The 19,872-nt window shown below is 35.4% G+C and overlaps 1 protein-coding gene across 11 annotated transcripts in view; it reads left to right on the top strand.

The window, feature by feature from the left end:
• Rbms3 (RNA binding motif single stranded interacting protein 3) overlaps positions 1 to 19,872 on the top strand; it is a 1,302,406-nt gene that overhangs the window by 1,238,764 nt on the left and 43,770 nt on the right. For 7 of the 11 annotated variants that reach the window (XM_048795441.1, XM_048795438.1, XM_015489550.2 and 4 more), the window contains one exon: positions 6,915 to 6,962. The exons of the other annotated variants lie outside the window; for them this stretch is intronic. In XM_048795441.1, the coding sequence (XP_048651398.1) occupies positions 6,915 to 6,962 (48 nt within the window). The remainder of the gene's footprint in view (positions 1 to 6,914; positions 6,963 to 19,872) is intronic. 11 annotated transcript variants of the gene reach the window in all.

Genomic DNA, 19,872 nt, shown 5'->3' with positions numbered 1-19,872 from the left:
ATTTAACTCTATGATTTTATATCTTTAAGTCTATATGCATCTTAGTCACCAATTCTGTGGTTCCCCACAGAGGTGCTGGGATCATTTGCAGAGATCTATGTACATACGCACACTAGCTGTGCATTGGGAATGTTACCTTATAGTGGTGGCTTGCTGTCTTGTAGAGGTTGTTGACTCATAGGCTTTATAGAATATAAGAAGTTTCTGACATGACCACTGAGGCCTTACTAATATGCCCTAAATAAGAAAATCCATACACCTTAATGGAAAGAGTCACATTGTTTCAATAAGGACATTTAGTTTTATTAACATGAACAAAGTGCCTCTAAGGCCTCAGTAGTTGAACATATAAAAAGCAATTGATGATAACTTAACTATCTGGATGCTTGGTCAGGATCAAATTTTCTTAGGTTTCAGATCTATATTTTTGGAAGTCATGCCTCAGACTATAATTATTATATTTTTAACTATAAACTATGGTACAGATCGTTTTCATCAAGGAGATAGAGTTTGAAGATAGTATTTTTATTGCTTTCAGTATTGTGTGAAGATTATTATTATTATTTGAGGTGGTTCCGGGGATTGAACTCAGGGGCACTCAACCACTGAGCCACATCCCCAGCCCTATTTTGTATTTTATTTAGAGACAGGGTTTCACTGAGTTGCTAAGCACCTCACTTTTGCTGAAGCTGGCTTTGAACTCTCAATCCTCATGCCTCAGCCTCCTGAGCCCCTGGGATTACAAGAGTGTGCCACTATGCCTGTCTAAAGATTATTTGTAGTCAATTTGTATATTGCTAATAAAGCAAGTCCCAAGTACAGTATTTTCATTTATTTATTTACTTACTTTTTTTTTTTCTTGTGCTGGGGATTGAACCCAGGCCATGTACTGCTAAGCAAGTGCTCTACCACTGAGTTACATCCCCAGCCTAGGTGAAGTGTTGGGAGGCCTAAAGTTTATCATATTTCCATTATAGACTGCCTCCATTATCACCTTCCTTTTCCTTCAATGATTATAAATTCTTGATGAGCATAGAAATGCAATTTTACTGTATTGCATGAAAAGCTGAAATCTGGTAAATTAAAAAAAGAAATTACAGTGTAAATCATAGAAACCCCTTATAAATTTTACCTGTTGGAATCAAAACCAAAACCAGTACTTGCTAAGATTTAAGTGTTTGTACTAGTGAAAATATAAGAGCTGGGTTAAGTGAATATATGACTGAAATCCTTTAGTAAATTAAAAAAATAAGCTAAAAGATACAGAACAGACTCAGAATTATAATAATCATTGATTCAACAAGAAACATATGTTTGTGTATTTGAACATTTTCAATAAGCATGCATTTATTTGTATCCACAAGTTTTAAACAGCTGGTAATAGCCAATAATAATAGTAATTCAATAATGATAGACACTGCTCCCTTACTTAGAGAATAGTAGTTTTGAGCATGTGCTTAGCTTTAGCACCAGATTTCCTCTAGCTTTTTTTTTTCTTTTCCTATTCATTTCTTCCTTTACATTTGCAACTAAATAATGCTTAGAAACATTATAAGCCTTTGTATAACATGACACTATGCAAAAGTTTAAATTTTAATGAGGTTTTAAGGGAGGCAGAAAAAGACTATTACTTTGTTGATTCATTCAACAAAACGTCATTGTTTAGTGTTTAGAATGCTGTTATAATTTTTTCTTAAGCTGTGACTATAATCCTTTGATATGCCATCATATATTCATTTTATCTAAATTTTTCATTGGCATTTGGAGTGGCTATTATGTAGTGGAGGTTAGTTTCCCACCTAATTGCTTCTTTCCAACATTTCCACGGATGGGAAAGCAGCCTGGAATCATGGAAAGTCCAATGGGCTTTGGAATCAAACTTGAGTTCAAAGCCTGGCTCTACCCCTTCATTAAGCTGTGCATGTTTAAGCAGGTTACTTATTTATTCTCTTTGAACCTTTGCTTCATCTTTTACAAAATAGAAATAATAATATGTCTATCCCAGTGATGTTGTGAGTATTAAATCATAGTGTACCTAGTCCAGTGTTGGTATGTGCTTATAAAATAAACTGCCCTTTCCCCTCTTCCTCCAGTGGATTTTAAGTAGTGGAGTCCAGTCTAGGTCTCCAGAAGGGTTGGAGCACACTATTTAATCCACAGTACAACTCCCTCCTCTGTTTCATTTCAAGTGATATAACTGACTTCTTTAAAGTCTCCACCCCTTTAGCTGTTCACATAGTGTTCCAGGGTTGCAAACTCAAATTTCTCTGAAGCCTGGCCGAGTCATGTTAATGAATGAAGTTGACTGAGTTCAAGCATATACCTTGGAAATATATCATATAACTTTCTTTATATTTTCCAGTATTATAAACATAGTCACATCATACAGATATACATGATATTGAGATTTTATTTTAGATATTTTCAGTGGAATAAGAATAATATCTCTTCCTAACTGTTGGGCAAATGATAGGGAGAGATGGTCCATTGGGCAACCTGAAATATGGACACCTTTTCAAGGAACCACAGCCACTGCTGAACTGCAGACAGCTATTCCCAAACGGATATAAAGATCTAGAGTAGTCTCACCGTCCAATTTCTTAAGATAAACTGAATATTTGGATTTTGATGTGAATCTTACTTATATTCTAATACTAGATCCAGTTTATCCCCAGAGCTCCCAGTTTGTAACCATTGCCCAAGATGGTCCTAGTTTTCCTCCAAATTCTCAGAACATTCCTTCTCTTTTCTTTCATAGGTTGCTAAATCAGGATTTCATTATTAACTTACTGTTCAGGCCACGTGTTTTCTTAAGCAATCCCATTCCCTTTCATGATTTTGAACCCTGCCCTCTGTGCTGAAGACTGTTAAGTCTGAGTCTTCAATGCTAACCCCATTTTAGAATGTTGAAATCATTTATCCAACCACTTCCTATCTCCATGTAACTTTCCCTCCAACTTCTCAGAGTCAGCATGGCCCAAACTAATCTCAAGAGCTTTCCCTGAGCTTCCTTCCAACTGAACCCTCTTCATCTTGTTTGTTCCTACCCCAGTTTTCTTTCAAGTTTATGCTATGACCAAACTAATGCCAGCAGCCAAACCACGCATCTAGGATTGAATCTGGACCCTGCCCTTCTCCCTTACCACCATATACAATTATTTTTTAAGACCCACTGATTGTGTCTCATTGACACATTTCCAGAGGCTCTGCTCTGAGCCTCATTTGGTTTTGTGTGATAATCTGTGTCCTAACTACACTTTCTGCTTTCAGTCTCAATGTTCTGGAATCCATTCTCCACCATTTTGCTGCAGCCAGTTAATCTACAACTATATAACAGTGTCTCTATCCTGGGTCTCCTCAGAGTCTTTCAGAGATCTGAGCTCACAAAAATTCTAAAAAAGAAAAAAACAAGGTGTGAGAAGTGAGGAATGAGATTGAGATAGAGACCTCAGCTCCAGGAACAGATGGATCCCAAGGGCACAGAGCAGTGAGATCCAGTGAATCATTTAGAATAGGGCAGTGCTCAGGAGTGATGGGGGGAGGTGGAGCCAGATTAGAATTTGTTTCTTTTCTTTTCTTTTTTTTTTTTTTTTTTTTTTGAAGGGTGTTGATGACCACATGTTTTTGTCCCACTTTTCTTTTTAAGATTCCTGGCTAAAATAATTGCATTGTGCTAAAACCTCTTTTTCGTCTTCATAAAAGAGATATATTTCATCCCACGTAACCCCACATTTTGAAATGGGTGCCATGTAGTTAAATATGCCTTTCTCTCTAATTTGCCACTTCAAATATTTATTGTTCAATTCTCTACCCATTTTTAAACTGGACACAATCTACAGGCTTTAGGAGAAATGAATCACATGCAAACAGTGTTACTCTTTTAGTCAGTCCATGGCTCTGCTGACCTTGAAGAATTTTTCTAGCTTTTCTGCTTTTTTTTTTTTTTTTGGTCACAGGATTTCTTTGATGGAACCAAAGCCCCATTATCCATATTTTCTTATCACTTTATTGTAAGCTTTAGCAGAAGCCACTGGGGACTTGACTGTATTATGAGAATCTCTGAATTGCATGACAATCTTGTTTTACAAGTTTCTTATCTCTTTTTTATTTGTTCAGTTGCTGGTCACCAGTGGCTTACAATGTCACCAGAATCTGTTTAAAGAAATAAAAAGATTTTGTTCTGAACGTTCCTTATCTGCCGTTTAGTTTCTGTTTCTCCGAGCCTCCTGATGGATTTGGATTTCCATGGTGTGACCATAGCTACTCACAAAAATTATCTTGTAATTGGTCCTCCACTGATTTCCCATGGTTCTCTAGTGTCTTTCACTCATATCACTCCTTCACTGCTCCAAAACTCCTGTGGTACCAGGTGAAAATTATTCGTTGCACTTTAAGAGTGTCTTTTATCCATTATTAGGTATGAATATAAGTATCACAGTGGAGAATTATAAGAAGCGACATATAAGGTATCATATTGACTCCAAAATCAGTAAATAGTATCATAAAATGATAATGAATACAATTCCTTAAATGCATTTTCAGGGAAAAAATCAACTAATTACAAACACACACAAGAAAGAAAATAGGGATAGAGAGAAATAGCTTTTAAAATTTATTTAGTCTTATTGTAAAATAAATGAACTTTGAAGGGTAGTTGTACAACCTATGAACAAGTAGACATTAAGTGAAAGTCTAATATCAAGAAATATTTATTTGCTACTATTAAACTTTTTGCTATTTATAAAAATAAATTAACAATGCAATAGAAAAGTCTTAACACATAAAATGCCAGAGCATGAACAGATAGTTGAAAGAAGGAAATAGAATGCTAAAAGATGTGGAAAAAATTATAATCAAAGAAACAAAAGATAAGGCCAATTCACACATGCATGTTGGCCTAACACACGCACATACATATCTCATCAAAGAAAATCATCAAAATCATGCACATTATACTGAAGGTATAGGAAACATTTTCATATATAGTTTGTATCATGTAGTAACCTAAATTTGCACAAGAATCAGTAGATAGCGAGGTGCACAGTCAAAACACCTCAGAACATATATCCTGGCTGAACAAATGGTTATAGTTTTGAGAAGCCAGTCTATAGAAATATTCTAAAGTAACAGAGTAGGTTTTATGCCTCACAAATGTTTGATGCAGCTTTTTAAAATAATATCTAGTAAATAACCATTAAATTATAAACCATCCATAAACTCAAAAGGTAATGCCTACATTATAAAAGTTTAAAATAATTAGAAAAAGAGTTAAGTATACAATTAAAGCAAATTGTTGAATATAAATTTGTACTTGTGAAATACAAGATCAACTGTGAAAAATATTTATAAAATAATGCTATAGAGAAATACAAAGCAAGTGTGGCTATTTTAAGAGATAGGATTTGGGTTAATATCTATTTTAATCATTATACTTTCCTGTATTCTCTAGTAATCAACAATGAACATTATTTGCTTCTATTTACTTTTAAATGTTATAAATATATTTTTGGAAAATATCAATGGCGTAATCCAAAAATTAACTTTTTGTTTGTTTTTGTTTTGGAGTGGTAATGATTTTGTGATTGTGATTTTTTTCTTAAAGGTAACTGGTGATTACTACCACTGTTAACAAAGCATTTGGAGAACACTTTAAAAATTATTCTACTTCTTCTAGATTTGAAGATTATAATTAATTCACTAATTTCCTTACCTGTTTTGAAAAACAAAATAACTCCTAACAGGTTTATTTGCATTTGAATCTTTTGATCAGTGTTCGCAGCAGTTGGTCAAAGTGCTTTGTTATGTTCAAGTTCTAATCTGTCTTCACACATGCCATTGACTCCAGAGAGTGATTAATATTATCCTTTTGTGAAAGGAGATGAAAGTGAGAATTTTGTGATAGTCCCAAAGTTATCAAATTTCCAGAAGAATGAAGTTCGGACCTTTAACTTTTAAAATGGAATACAGATCATATGAATAAGAGTTCATACAAGAGCATCTATTAATCATGTTTTGGCAGTTTATTTGAATGCATATAATACCAGGTCCCTTTTATAATGTATCCCCCCAAGGAGAGTTGGGGAAGGATTAAAATTTTCCTTTTTTAGAAGGGGGGCTAAGGCCACAGACTATGTCCCACTTTCCTTTTTAAGATCCCTGGCTAAAGGAATTGTATTGAACCAAAGTCTCTTTTTCATCTTCAAAAAGCAGATATATTTGGTTCCCCATGACCCTACATTTTGCGATGACTGCTATATAATTTAATGAAGCTTTCTCTCAATCCCCCCCCCCAACCCCCGCCTCCAACGTTAGGACACTTTGGAAAAAAAGAAAGCTACCTGTTTAATAGGTTCTGGTCTTTGTATCTCTGTTCCCACAATTATAACACAAAAAGCTGCTCCACCCAGGTCAGAAAGCACTGTCTGCTCTGCCTCTGATCAGGACTGCAGCTGAATAACTACTCACAAAACTTGGGCTTCAAAATGCATAAGCCTCCACAGAGTCTGAGAATGTGCAAATGTTTCATTTTTCTCTTTTAAATTTTAGTTGTTCCTATGGTTCTCCAGGACTTTGCTTCATAACATGTTTGGGTGCCCTCCAAATGTAAACTTTTTGTGTCATCCAGGGAGGGTACAAATTTCATATTGATTTTTTAAGGGAGGGATCCAACAGACTGAGGGAGATGACAATGTCCCTGTTGTCCCAGCGGGTCATGCTGGTTTCAAGAACATGTGCAGTGTGAGGGTAATGGGAACCATGGTGTCACCTGTGAACTAGGGTCAGAATGCCTTGAAGGCAAGGGGTGAGGTGACCTTGTGACACACAATGGGCTGTTCCAAGTTTTAAAGCTAAAATTCTATTTTATTTTCTTTTGTACTTCATTGCATTCTTTCTCATGCTCTTTTCATTCAAAGATTCAATCCCAAGACAGGATTATGATACTCCACCAGCTGTTGTGTCAGGTAGGAAAATTCTCATTCCTTTAAAGACTTGATTGGAGGGGAGAGATGGAGGTTGCCTGCTTTTCTCCACAACTCTTGAAAGCAGTGATTCTCAATAGGGGTGGCCACAGGAAATTTGAATGTCAGTTTGGCAGGGGGTATATGTAGTTCGGAAAAGTGTATTTAATATGATAATCCAGCTTTATGCCTGGAAAATGAATATATCGCCTTTTAAATAGAAAGGACACATTGTCTCCAAGGATACACAGAAGATAGAGTCTGTGTTCTATGTATCAGTCAGTCTCAGCATTGGACAAGGTCGCCAGAATTTTTGAAAAGGGGGAGAAGGATTTTATATTAAGCCAAAAAAATATTAAAAAGGGCACAGATAAATTAACATAGATTGAGAAGCACTGCTTTAGAGAACAGAATTCTTCTGAAATCAGAAAATCATCCCATTTTGCTTGCTTGGCATCCAGCACAGGGTACTCAATATAACTATTTGTTGAATGAATCAAAAATTTAAATTTATTCCAAAAATTATATTTTGGGTATCATAAGTGAAACCACCAATATTCCATTTATACAATAAAATGGCAGAGGTTCCTTGAAGAACAAGACATCAGGGTCTTGAGGATTTTAATTAGCAATATTTAAGTTGTTTCATAAAATTTAGTGATGCAGCCAGAGTATATATGTATGAAGAAGTTAGTTCTTATTTTGAACTGCACAGATCCTGTGCTTTTGTATTAAGTTTGAGTTTTGGTTTCTTGCAAAGTGGAAAGTGGATACGATGGTTCATTTTTGTTGATTTTTTTTTTAATTTAATGAAATATTGGCAGTTTGAAGAGCTTTGTACTCTATGATCCCTTGACATGTTAGATGGCAAGCACATAAAATTAAAACTAAGAAGGACATTGGAAAGAGCAAGAAACAATGTCCAGAAACAGACTTAAAGAGCCCACAGAGTAGTTGAGTCTGGCATTGGATGGTGGCTTTGAAACAGGGAACATCATGGTTCTGGCCACCCCTCTTGCTTGACCCAGCATCTGAAGGGTAATCTTTTTCTCATGTCTATGTATTGTTTAGTTATGCTCGTGGCCAAATACTCATCTAGGAATTTTAAGTAAGAATGTCCCCATTGAAGAACCACGTGAAGTTATTTGGGTTCTCTTCAAGGTCTATATAAATTGCTATTATTTAAAATATCACATCCTTCCTCAACGTGTATTACCTGCCATATCTTTAATGTGCCTTTTTTTCATTTATGTGACATCATGAATAGACTGTTTCATGTGTCCAGCTTCTACTTGAACATATGGCGTCTTTGTTTAACAACAGGCATCTATCTGCTCTTGATAATTTATCAATGCAAATAATAATAAAAGACAAAAGACACAATCTGGAGCTCTCCTTCACATAGGTGTCCTGATTTCACTTTCCAGAACACAATAGGAAAAGCAATCAAAATGTCAGAAATATTTACTAGATACCCATCAAGGGTCAGGCTCTACCCAAATCAATTGAAGCAGAAACCCTGGCTGAAAATCTATGCTCTGAAGTTTCCATCTGGTTCCAAAAACAAAAGTCACTGAAAGTTCTTGAGCAGATAAATGATTGGATAAAAGTAATAGTTTAAGAAACTTGATCTAGCAGTTTTGTGTGTGCTCTAGGAAGAAGAAATAGGATTGCACAGAAGAGCTAGAAAACCAGATATATTTACAAAAAAAAAATGTTTCTAAATTTCAAGAAGTACAGTACACAAAAAGGGACCAGTAGATTTTCCATATGAAAAATAGCATTTTGGAAGATTTTATAGTTATTTCTCCCTTGTAAGATTTGATTGCTGGTTTGATGAAAACATACAGACCTTTTTAGTCTATCTTTAAGTAGAAATAGACCTGCCATTCTAATGGGAGAGCTTCAGTAACTCTTGAAAAATGGTATATTCTTTACCCAACCACTGACCATATTAGAAAATTGACACAGGCCATGGCATTATAGTATCTCCTTCCCAATTATCTCAACTTGCCAATATTGGACAACTCAAATTGTTAATTCTTTGCCAGTGTAGGAGCCAATCAAATTATTCTAATTTATTGGAGTCAAGATATCTGATTGGATAATCTACAAAGACATAAGCCAACCTAATTTCATTTACTCAATATTTCAACCACTTAATGAACAGTTTATAGGAGCTAGATACTGCACTCAAGTCTTGGTGATACTAATAAGAATAGAAAAAGATTCTTGTAAAACATATCAGGATCTAACTTTATGTTACTATTATTTGTGGTGTTAAATGTATAGAGGGAGGAAGAAGAAAAATCTAGAAAGAAGGTTTGAAACTCTCAGGGAAAAAGAGAGTTCTGGGCTGGATTTGGAAGAATGAATAGGAATTCATCACCTGGATAAGAGTGGGAAGGTGTAATGGGCAAACAGGATATGGAAATTCTTATAAATAGGAAAGATTATGAGGTATATGATAATTCATTTGATATTGTTGGTGCAAAATATCACTCTGACATATACCAAAATTACATCAATATAAATATGATTTGGTGTAAGAACCCTTTCTTCTTTGAGTCATGTATCATCTTATTCCTTTACTTATTTATATGGCATTCATTGGAAGAATATTGTGTGGCAATCATTATGCTAGGCACTAGGAATGCAACTTCCTTCTAAAAGCTTAGAAAGTTAGGTAGAAGCAGATTTCTAGTGGCATAAATGCTTCAATATTAACAAAACTTACGATGTTGATGAACACTTAAATAAGATGCCTCAGTCCAGACCTACTTGTGTCATTTACTAGTTGTGGAAATTTGAGAAAACTTAACCTTTCTGTCACTTAGATTACTTATCTGGGGAAGTAACAAAAACTTCATATAGTTATTTTAAACATGGAGTAAAATATACAACCTGCTTAAAATGCATCCTGTATAAAAGTGCTACAACTATACTATCATTATTGGCATGAGATATTATGGTGGTACAAAGAAAGAACAAATAACATATGAGGAGATGTCAGAGAAAGGGTCCCAATGGATGAATTCTCTAAATACGAACTTAAGAACACTTAGGAATTAGCTAAATAAAGAGTGTATCTGGGGAGAGTTTCAGATCAAAGGAGGCAGTATGTTCAAAGAGTCATGAGGATAGGGTGTATTGAGTTCAGAGAACTACACATGGTCAAAAAGGGCAAGGATAGGTTCAGAGATATGGGGAGTAGAGTAATGAGCCTGAGAAGTAAATAAGCAGAAACAATATCACAAGATAGGTAGCGTGGATTGTTTCCCAATGGCAACAGGAAGATATTAAAAAGTTGTGAATTGGATGTGATCTTTCTGACTATAAGGTCAAGAATATATTGGAGAAGAGCAAAAATAGAAGAGAAGGAACTGAACTGAAGAATCTATGGAAGGATCATGTTGGCATGTACTCAAGTTGTGTAAAGGACAATAGAAAGATTGGTAAATGTGTGACAGGTTAAGTAGGTAGAATAACAGGACTTGGTAACCAAATGAATATCAGGAAAGAAAGAGAAAGATGATTTAAATTTGGCTTATAATTTCCTCAGTGCCCTGAAGTATCTTTTCCCAGGGTTTAAACCACAGAAAGGAGGATCAGGTTTGTGAGGAAAAGAGATAACTTCATTGCTGAACATGGTGAGTCTGAGATGCCTATGATGCAGCCAGGTAGAGATGCTCAATAGATGTTGAATGTATGTGCTTGAACTCAGAGGCCATCTCTTGTGCAGAGGTAGATTTGGGAATTACCACCATGGAATTAAGCCATATTTGCCCACAGAATGTGCTTGAAGTGAAGTAACCAGAACTTAAAAATAAAGAATGGACAGAAAATGGAGCCCAAAGGAGAAGTTGGATAAGACAACTATACACATAGAAGGGAAACAAGAATATGAAGTTTCAAAAATCAAAATCATGATAGTAATTCAAAAGAGTACTATCCACTGACATAAGTCCTGAAATTTTGTTATGTACACACACAAAAATTTGTTATAGTGGCAAAATTCAATTTTGTCATTGAATTTTGTTATATGGAGATCAATAGTGAATTTGATGGTACAGTTAAGGGTAAAAAGCAACAACATTCAATGTTATGTAAGGAAGGGTCGTAACTAGTACAGGAAACAACAAATTGGCTTTGAGGAGAAGTAGAGAAATGATTAAAAAAATAGAGAAAAAAACTAATTGATTTATTGATTTTGGTAAAAAATTTCCCAAATGAAACATTTTGTTTGTTTTTATATGAAGTATTAAGTGCCATCATCTTCTGAGAGTGGCTGGGAGATGGCATGGTAAGAATTTAGGATGAACAAAGATTTGGAAAACTGAGGAGTCAGAGGGTCAACAAGCAATAGAAAGTTGAAGGGACCTGGGTTTATTTGAAGCTATAAACCATAGATTATTTTCATACTTATTATGATTTAAACTGGAATGTCCCCCCCCAAAAAAAAAAAACTCATGTGTTATGCAGTGCAGCAATATTCAGAGGTGGAAATATTAGATTTTGTGAACTCTGATCTCATTAGTGGATTAATCCACTTGATGGATTACTAATTTGAATAGACTATTCAATGGTAACTATAGACAGGTGACGTATAGCTGAAGGAAGTAGATTGTTAGAGGTATGGCCTTAAGGACTATATCTATCCCTGTTTCCTTCTTTACTCTCTTTCTGCCTCCTAGATGTCATGAATTGAACAGTATTCTTCTGCAATGCCTTTCTGCCACAATGTTTCTGCCTTAGAGTTGACCATGAAACCAAATAGTTTCACAACCAAAATAACTCTTTGCTCCTCTAAGTCATTCTTGTCAGGTATTTTGGTCACAGCAATGAAAAGCTGACCAAGACAAAACTAATCTTTGAAGATGTTTGATTGTCTTGTTGTAGTGATCATTAGCCAAGAAGAGAGCCTAGTTAACCCATGGTTGAAAATATACTGAGTGAAGTGAGAAAAGGACAATGTGCATTGATGATATTGGCAAGAAAGAAAGAAAGAGGTTAACAGTGGTTTTGAGGAAGAAAGAAGAAGCAGTCCATAAAGAATGAGAGGAAGAAAATGGAAAATATGGAGACCAGAGTTCTCAGTGTGAAGTACAGTGTACTGGGGTACTTGGATTGAAGACTTTGAATAATGCACTGTTTCTTGGCAAAGTGTGGGTCATGGGAACAGGTAGCTAAGTGGACTTAGGGTGACATGACAGAAGTTAAGGAAGTCAAGTGAATACAAAAAACTGCTAGATATGTGGGATAATTTTACATATCAGGGTTTTGTTGTGTTTGGTCTTTTATTGTCACTAATAAATTATGCATGACTTCAGGAGTATTTTGCTTAGGAAGAGTATAAGGTAAATATTTAAACTTCCACAATGAATACACTTAAAAATAATGATAATCTGGGAGGAAAGAGCTAAGACAAGAGTAGTGAGGTTCAAAAGAAAATTTGGGAAACAGAGCTGGGACTGTCTCCTATGTTTTCAAGCAAAATCAGGAAACTATTCTTAAAAAAAAAAAAAAAATTCCCCAACAACTAGAACTCCTTAAAAGGTCCCTTATTTTAAGCAAATTTTAGTAGAAAATATGTAAATGAAGGATAAAACATCATTTTTTTACATGGTTGGATTTTATGAGGCACATATGAAAACTACAGATAATTTGTCATCAAATTTTTATCTTAGTTGCCTTGAGCTTAATTTTTTTTGAAGGGCATCAGTATGGAATCAAGCTAAAGATTATGATTCCCGGAGAATAAAAGTAGAACAGAAATCTATCCCTTTTTTCTAAAAGCTTGGAGTTCAGAATTTGAATTTGAGTTTGGAAAAATAAAACAAAAAAAAAGAGAAATGAAAAATAGGGCTAAAAGATGCATTGAAAAGATATATAGAACTTCTGGAACATATATTTATTTTCTGCTATATCCTTTTGCACACCAGCTAAAATAGGTTGAAGTAATAAATGTTATCAGTATATATCAGTACAATTCGACAATGAGGTTTCACAGAAAAAAAGTTTAGTAAATCAGAACATAGCAGTCGAATAAGAAGTCCTTAGGTGTCATGGAGCTGTTCATAAGTGTGCCTACCCCAGTGAAGATGGAATTCACTGTTAAAATAATATGCAGTTTGTTTCTATTGCTTTTGCTTGTTAGAAATTTGTGTTGGAAAGCCCCATCAACTTGGAATGGGTGATGCTCAGATAAAGCATTGTTTGAAGCCTGTCTTTATGCTGCCTCTTTGGGTAAGGATTACTTTTTAAAACTATCCCATATCATCAGAGAACAGGGGGCAGTATTTAGGCTACTTCAAAGAGGAAAAACTATATTTTTCAAGCTCTAAATAACATTTGTTTTCATGGATAGTATGAGCTAATTACAAATGATTTCCATCTCTTAATTAAAAATTAGGTCCATTAGTACCTCTCATTAGCAACACTTAGCCATTAAATTGTATTTACTGTAAAAGACCTGATGCAGAGTTATAAGTGATCCCACAAGCCACCCGTGAAAATCAGTTTCAGTTCTTTCCTCAAATGCTGTACACTTATTTTGATTACAAAGTTGCATATCTTTAAATATATTAATTAATTGAATTTTTTTGTTTTTAATAAGTTATAATAAAGAAAACTTGCTCTATTTCTTCATTCATTCAACTAATATTTACAGACCTTCTACAGAGCCACAAGGAGCCAAGGCAAAGGGGGTATAGAATGCATTCCGTGCCCTCAAAGAATAAAGTCTCTAACAGAACAGGGTTATAAAGAACTGTCACATAACACAACATGTGACAGATATCAGAACAGTCCTCTGCAGAGCTGGACTTTGTACGTGGGATTTGTACAAGTATCTGACACATAGGAATGTGCATGCTGAGTTATTATGTTCCCGCTGGTGCATTTATAAGGTTCACTAAATTACAAAAATGGAGACTTTTTAAAAAAAGACTTTTCCTGTGGAACAATAATTTTTATTGATCTATTCAAGTAACTTATCCCAAAGGAAGCTTAGGCAAATGGACTCTTCAGATATATAAACATCATTTTTATTTAAGCCAGTCCCTGCACTCATCTCCTGCTCCCAGGGGGAAGGATAGGGGAGAGAAAAATTTAATCTTCATTTCATAATCCAGCAAGCTTTTTCTATAAAGGTCTAGGTAATAAATATTTGGGATTTTGCAAGTCATATGGTCTATGTCACAACTTTTTGACTTTGTCATTGTAGCATAAAAAACTATACAATGAATGAGCATGGATATGTTCCATACAGGTTTTATTTGTAAAAATAAGAAGAGAACTGCATTTGGACTTTGGGCTATAGTTTGCATACCCCTCTCCTGATCACTGTATGTTCATAAGTATCCCACAATTTAAGTACTATCACTAACATTCTTTATAAGACATTTGAAGTGCCTTTCATTAAAATTAGCATTTTTGTGCCTTTTCATTTTATAAAGGCCAAGGCAATGTCAGAAGTTAGAGGTGGCGAAGATTGAGAGGGAGGTGGAGAGAGACATTTCTTAACATTCTAGTTTATATTGTACAATTAGACTACTAATATGTTAAAAACCTCTAAGTACATTTCTATTTTTCAAATTCTCATCATATATTGGCTCTTCTAGGACTTATTTGTATGTACCATCAAGAGTATACTAACTAGGATAATTAAAAAATATATTCTGTTTAATGTCCTTTTAGAGGGATTTAGAATTTTGTAGGGTTAGAAATGTAGAGAAGAGGTGAGAAATACATCATCCCAAAAGATTTGTTGTCCATGAATATTTTATGTCTTGGTTGCACCACCTGGGGTGGTTTTGTTGTTGCTATTGATGTTGGTTGGTGTCCACCAAAGTTGCTTTTGATGTACCACGTGTGTGTGTGTGTGGGGGGCGGGGGAGGCTGGGGATTGAATTCATAGCCTTGTGCATGCAAGGTAAGCACTCTACCAACTGAGCTATATCCCCAGCCCCACTGTACCACTTTAGGCTATTCCATTTCCCCTGGGTAGCTGCTTCTCTGAGCTCCATTTTATGCTTTGCACTCTGAAGGTGGAGGAAAGCTTTCCTAGTCTTATCTGTAAACCAACACTATATAGAGCAAGCATAGGGGTGCTGGAAATATGACTACCCTCTGTGTCAACGTGCCGTTTGTGGATGCAGCACACACATCCCATGGAGAGCAGCATCCCCAAATGCTGTCCTTGCAGTAGAATTCTACAGTGAGTGGTAGCAGCAGCCATAGGGCACACCATAGCAGCAGCACATAGTGTCACTTAGTACCTTCATCATCTGCAGAAGGGCAAAGCCTACAATGACAGCAACAGAGGAGGAGAGCACTTTCAGGCAACAATAGATCTTGAAGTAAGCTAATTGCATGCGCACGAGTCGGCACATCTGGTATTGAAAGCACATGGCTCCCTTTTTTTTTTTTTTTTTTTTTTTACATGGCTCCCTTTTTAATCAACAGCACAAAGTGGGCACTTGAGGCTCCTATTAGAGAATCCAAGCATGAATTGACTGTGAGTCGGCACTTGCCGGAGGCATGCTTGAGACATCTGAGGCTGGAGAGATGCTGCCTAACAGACGTGTTAACATTTCTCTAGACTCTATGTTAAATTAGTCTATCAGAAAGCAAAATGCCAGAACCATATGATTGTACGTCCCTGTTGGAATGCTTTCTCTGATTCAAAATTTAATGCTTTAACCTCTTCTTTCTCAGAGGAGTGATGCATGACACAAACATTTAAGAAATCTTGCTAGTTGTCTTGAGATGACCAGTGGATATAATTGTCTCATATTTAGCCCAATGTTCCTTAAGTCAATAAGTAAATGATGAATTGCTGCTAAAGTCTAGTGGCTTCACAAGAATCTCTCTCCAGGTGAAAAGGTATGCTTCTTTGGAACTGACAATGTGAAATAAAGAACTGTATAGTTTTCCTTTTTGGCCTTATTTATCAGGACAATTGGATGTAGATGGGGTACATTGTGTGTTTTCTCAGAATATTGTTCTCAACTGTTCGTTGATTTGCTGTGTTTTTAGTTGTGCTTTGTAATATAGTGCTTAATTTTGTAAGTCCTTCGCAGAATCAGCTTGGAACTACAAAGGCTTTAATTCCCAATAAAAAAATAAATGAAAATATGCCTGTGGGTTAAGGGAAGTTTGTGTGCTATAAAAGTTCAGTGGAAAGACAAAATGAAAGATGATTTTGATTATGTGTTGATCTTATCTAAAAATTTGCCACCAGGCACTGTTTTTATTCATTCACACACATGCAGCTCTGAATAGGAAACTGTATGGTATAAAAATTAGAAATGGCTGCTAGAGTCAAGAAGGTACATAGGACTCCTGTTCCCACTATTTAATAATTATTTAACAATGAGGGTTCCTTAAGTTTCCTGAAGTGTGCTTTTTTCCTTTCCTATGATATAGATGGTAATGCATTAGCTCTTCCTTATTTGTATAAGACAATAACATGAGGATCATTTGAAATGGTATCCCAAGCACCTAGGCAGTAACGTGACTTCTAATAAGTATTACACAAGAGAGCTTTCCTTTATCCTCATTCAGGGAAGAGTGTTAGGACTTTTTTGAAGTGTTGACAACTTCACATTTGCTTTGATAGGTCAAAGGTTAAGTAGTATAAAATCGTTTGTAAACCAATATCTAAAATTAGGAGGAAAAAAATCATTGCATATCCTCCTTATTTACTGAATTTTATATTATTAGCTAAATTAATGTAATAAACTATAAATATTTTATAACAACATGAAAAATACTATTCATACTGCACAGTGAAAAAGACAACATAAATGAAAAATAATTTGATTTTGAGTCCTAAAACACATACATAGAAAGAATCTAGAAAGGAGCACAAAAAATAATTGTTATAGGTGCTTTTAATTTGCTTTCTAAACTTTTTGTAAGTTGCTTTGCAGCTTACAAAATTTAATATAATTTTTATAGCAGTCATTGAATATCATAATTCTAGGGAGGCATTATGTATCAGGAATGCATGATTGTATTAATATGAAGATTAAAATAAAGGTATTAATGATGATTGTGATGGTTATGTTGGTGACAGAGACAGTAACGGTGACCTCTAAAATTTGCGCACTTCCACTTATCCTATCTCAACTCTGTGGCATTTGAGGCAGAATTTTTAAAAGATTATATCTGTTTATAGGTGTGGCTTAGAGTTTTCGAATGAATTGTAGTCTAAAGTCATTGCTAAAGTTTTATGTGAATTCTCTACCCACCTATAGAGGGTCAGCATCTCTACCACTTGACTGCTACTTTTAGTATTTTTGATATCAAAATCAAATTTCAAATGATGTCTTCTGTTCCTTGCATATAGCACGTGAAAACACCTAAAGTCTTCCCAGTTTATGCAGCATGAGACTTTTAGTCCCTGTGTTTATGGAATTGATGTAACAAATTTGAAACTGGAATTATATATACTATATTTTAAAATACATATTGATATTGTCTAACTTCTACAAGTTATACATATATGTCCTTATTATTTAAAGTTTTTCTAGCTTTATGCTTAAAATAAAATCTTCTGTAGTTGGAAGCAACTTGTTTTCACAAGCTCTGTATCACAAAATAGTTCTACCTAGCAAAATCAAGCAGAGAACATTTTGAAGTCCATTGATCACCCAAAACATTGCTATTCTTTCTTCTTTCTATGATGAACTTTCATTCATTTAGACAAGGTGGAATACATCATACCTTTTTTAACAAGCCAGTTCTGTTTCACTTGTCTCTACCATGCACTATAATTTTCCTTCAATTAAATATCAATGGAAAAGTCATTGTCTAACTGACCTTGATACTGTGTACCAAAACTATGATCACTTCACATCAAGTTTCCTTACAAATGGAAATAGGAACATTGAAAAGGTTTTAAACCCAGGCTGTCCTTTGATTTACATGAAATAAACATATTACAGTTGGCAACAAAACCATGTAGTTTCAGAGTGATGGGTTGCAGGCCCCTCTGGGGCACACATAAATTTACTTTAGGTGCCTGCTCTGAGTCCAGTGGTATGCCCCAGAGACTCAGATCTGGGAAAGCACTGGACTTCAGATTCAGGAAACATGAATTTTATTCCTAAATGAACAGTTACTTGAGCAAATTAAATATGCAGAGTTGGTAACAAATCATTGAGATATTTGAGATACTTGTTCTAGAGGGTTAAAGTTAGAAGCCAGACAATCCCAGAGACCAACTAGAGCCTAGAGTGATGTTTAGAAAGTATATCAGGTGACCCTGGTGGGATCTCAGAAGAGGAAGTTTGAAGTGCTTATTGTTGGACTTGAGCTTGTGGTGTGTGGCATTGGGAAGAACTTAAGGAAGTGACAATATATTAGCAATTGGGTGCTTTCAGGAAGTGAACAGTGGATGAATGACCAATTTGTCTTAATAAGTGTTAACTTGTAGATGGAGCAATAAAGCAGGGCTAGAGTTGTCATTGCAAAGAGACTGTGGTCACTGATGTTACACAGTAAAGGGAGATATTCATTTATTTGTCTTCATCTTTGCAGAAAGTGGCTTTTTTTTTTATTCGCTACACTCACCCAGTGGCCTTGTCTGCTAATTATAGTTAATCTTTGAAAATTGTTTAACTGGGAATATTATGACCTTATAAATAGCTACCAGCTAATTAAAGGTTATTTGAAAAATTTCCATGAATTCTTTCCTTATCTTGAAGATATTTATAATACTGTCAAAAATATAACAAAACATTGGATGGCACTGATAAAAATGTAAACATAAGCATGAAATAAACTAAAATAGCTTTTTATTCTCACGTGCATTGAGCATGTATGGAAGGAAAAGGGAGGAGCAGGGGATTCCAAGGAACATGCTGTGTTCTGGTTGCTGCACCTAGTGCCTTCTGTGGATTAATTGGTAACATTTGATTGACACAATCATGCTATAAGGCAGTTTCTGTGCCCTCTACAAATTGGTTCTTTATAATGTCAGCTGGACCTTCACCCATTATTTATGTTCCTTCAGTTATTTGAGACATTTTGACCCTCTCAAGTTCCAAATATGAGTTTTGTCATTCTTACCCAGCAAATGACTGCCTGCTACTTTATAAGAAGAGAAATACATTTGATCTGATCTTTATATGTATCCCTTTCACTTCAAATGGCTGTTTCTTCAGTCTTCTCTTCCTATCCTCCAGTTCTGTGAGGCCCTGGCTCTCTTTCGGTCAATATTAAACCTTCCTTCTATGATCTTGCTTTCGTCTGTCTTAACCTGTTTTGATGGTCATATAGCATTCATTAGCCTCTATGCCACATGTACCCTCTTCAATGTATGCTTATCCACTGGGACTTTTCCTGTGCTTAATAAAATGGGCAGATATTTCTCAGGGTGCTCTTAGCCTACTCTGAATTCCTTCTTTCTCTTCCTCAATGATGTCATCTGCTTCCTCTCCTTTAACCATCACACAGATGACCTCCAAGTCATTAATGCTAGCATCCCTCTGTGTTGATATCCATGCCAGTGTTTCCAATTACTTCCTAGAGGTCCCCCATCTACTGCTATCCCCCTTAGCTGACCCAGTAGTAGTTCAAACTTCATATTCTTAACATCAATCTCATAATATTTTTTTCTAATCCAGCTTCTCCTGCAGACATCCCTAAGGCTCACCCTCTTTAAGTATTACTTCTCTAAGCCAAGATTTTTAAAGCTCAGTGAAGCGTGAGTTTAGGATTGTTATGGTGTTTGGCAGGGCATTGGAGTATAGCTCTTGTTTGTGGGTAAGAACCATGTGATTTAATATTCAGCAAGGCTTGGAGTAGGTTGGAAAAATCTCTCACACAGTGGTGAATAATTCTTCCAGTCAAGACTGCTTAAAACCTTAGAAGCATTCTGGAGTACTCTATCACACATGAAATA

Source organism: Marmota marmota, unplaced genomic scaffold (genome assembly GCF_001458135.2).
Source record: "Marmota marmota marmota unplaced genomic scaffold, marMar, whole genome shotgun sequence".
NCBI lineage: Eukaryota > Metazoa > Chordata > Mammalia > Rodentia > Sciuridae > Marmota > Marmota marmota.
This window is presented reverse-complemented; position numbering and strand designations above follow the sequence as displayed.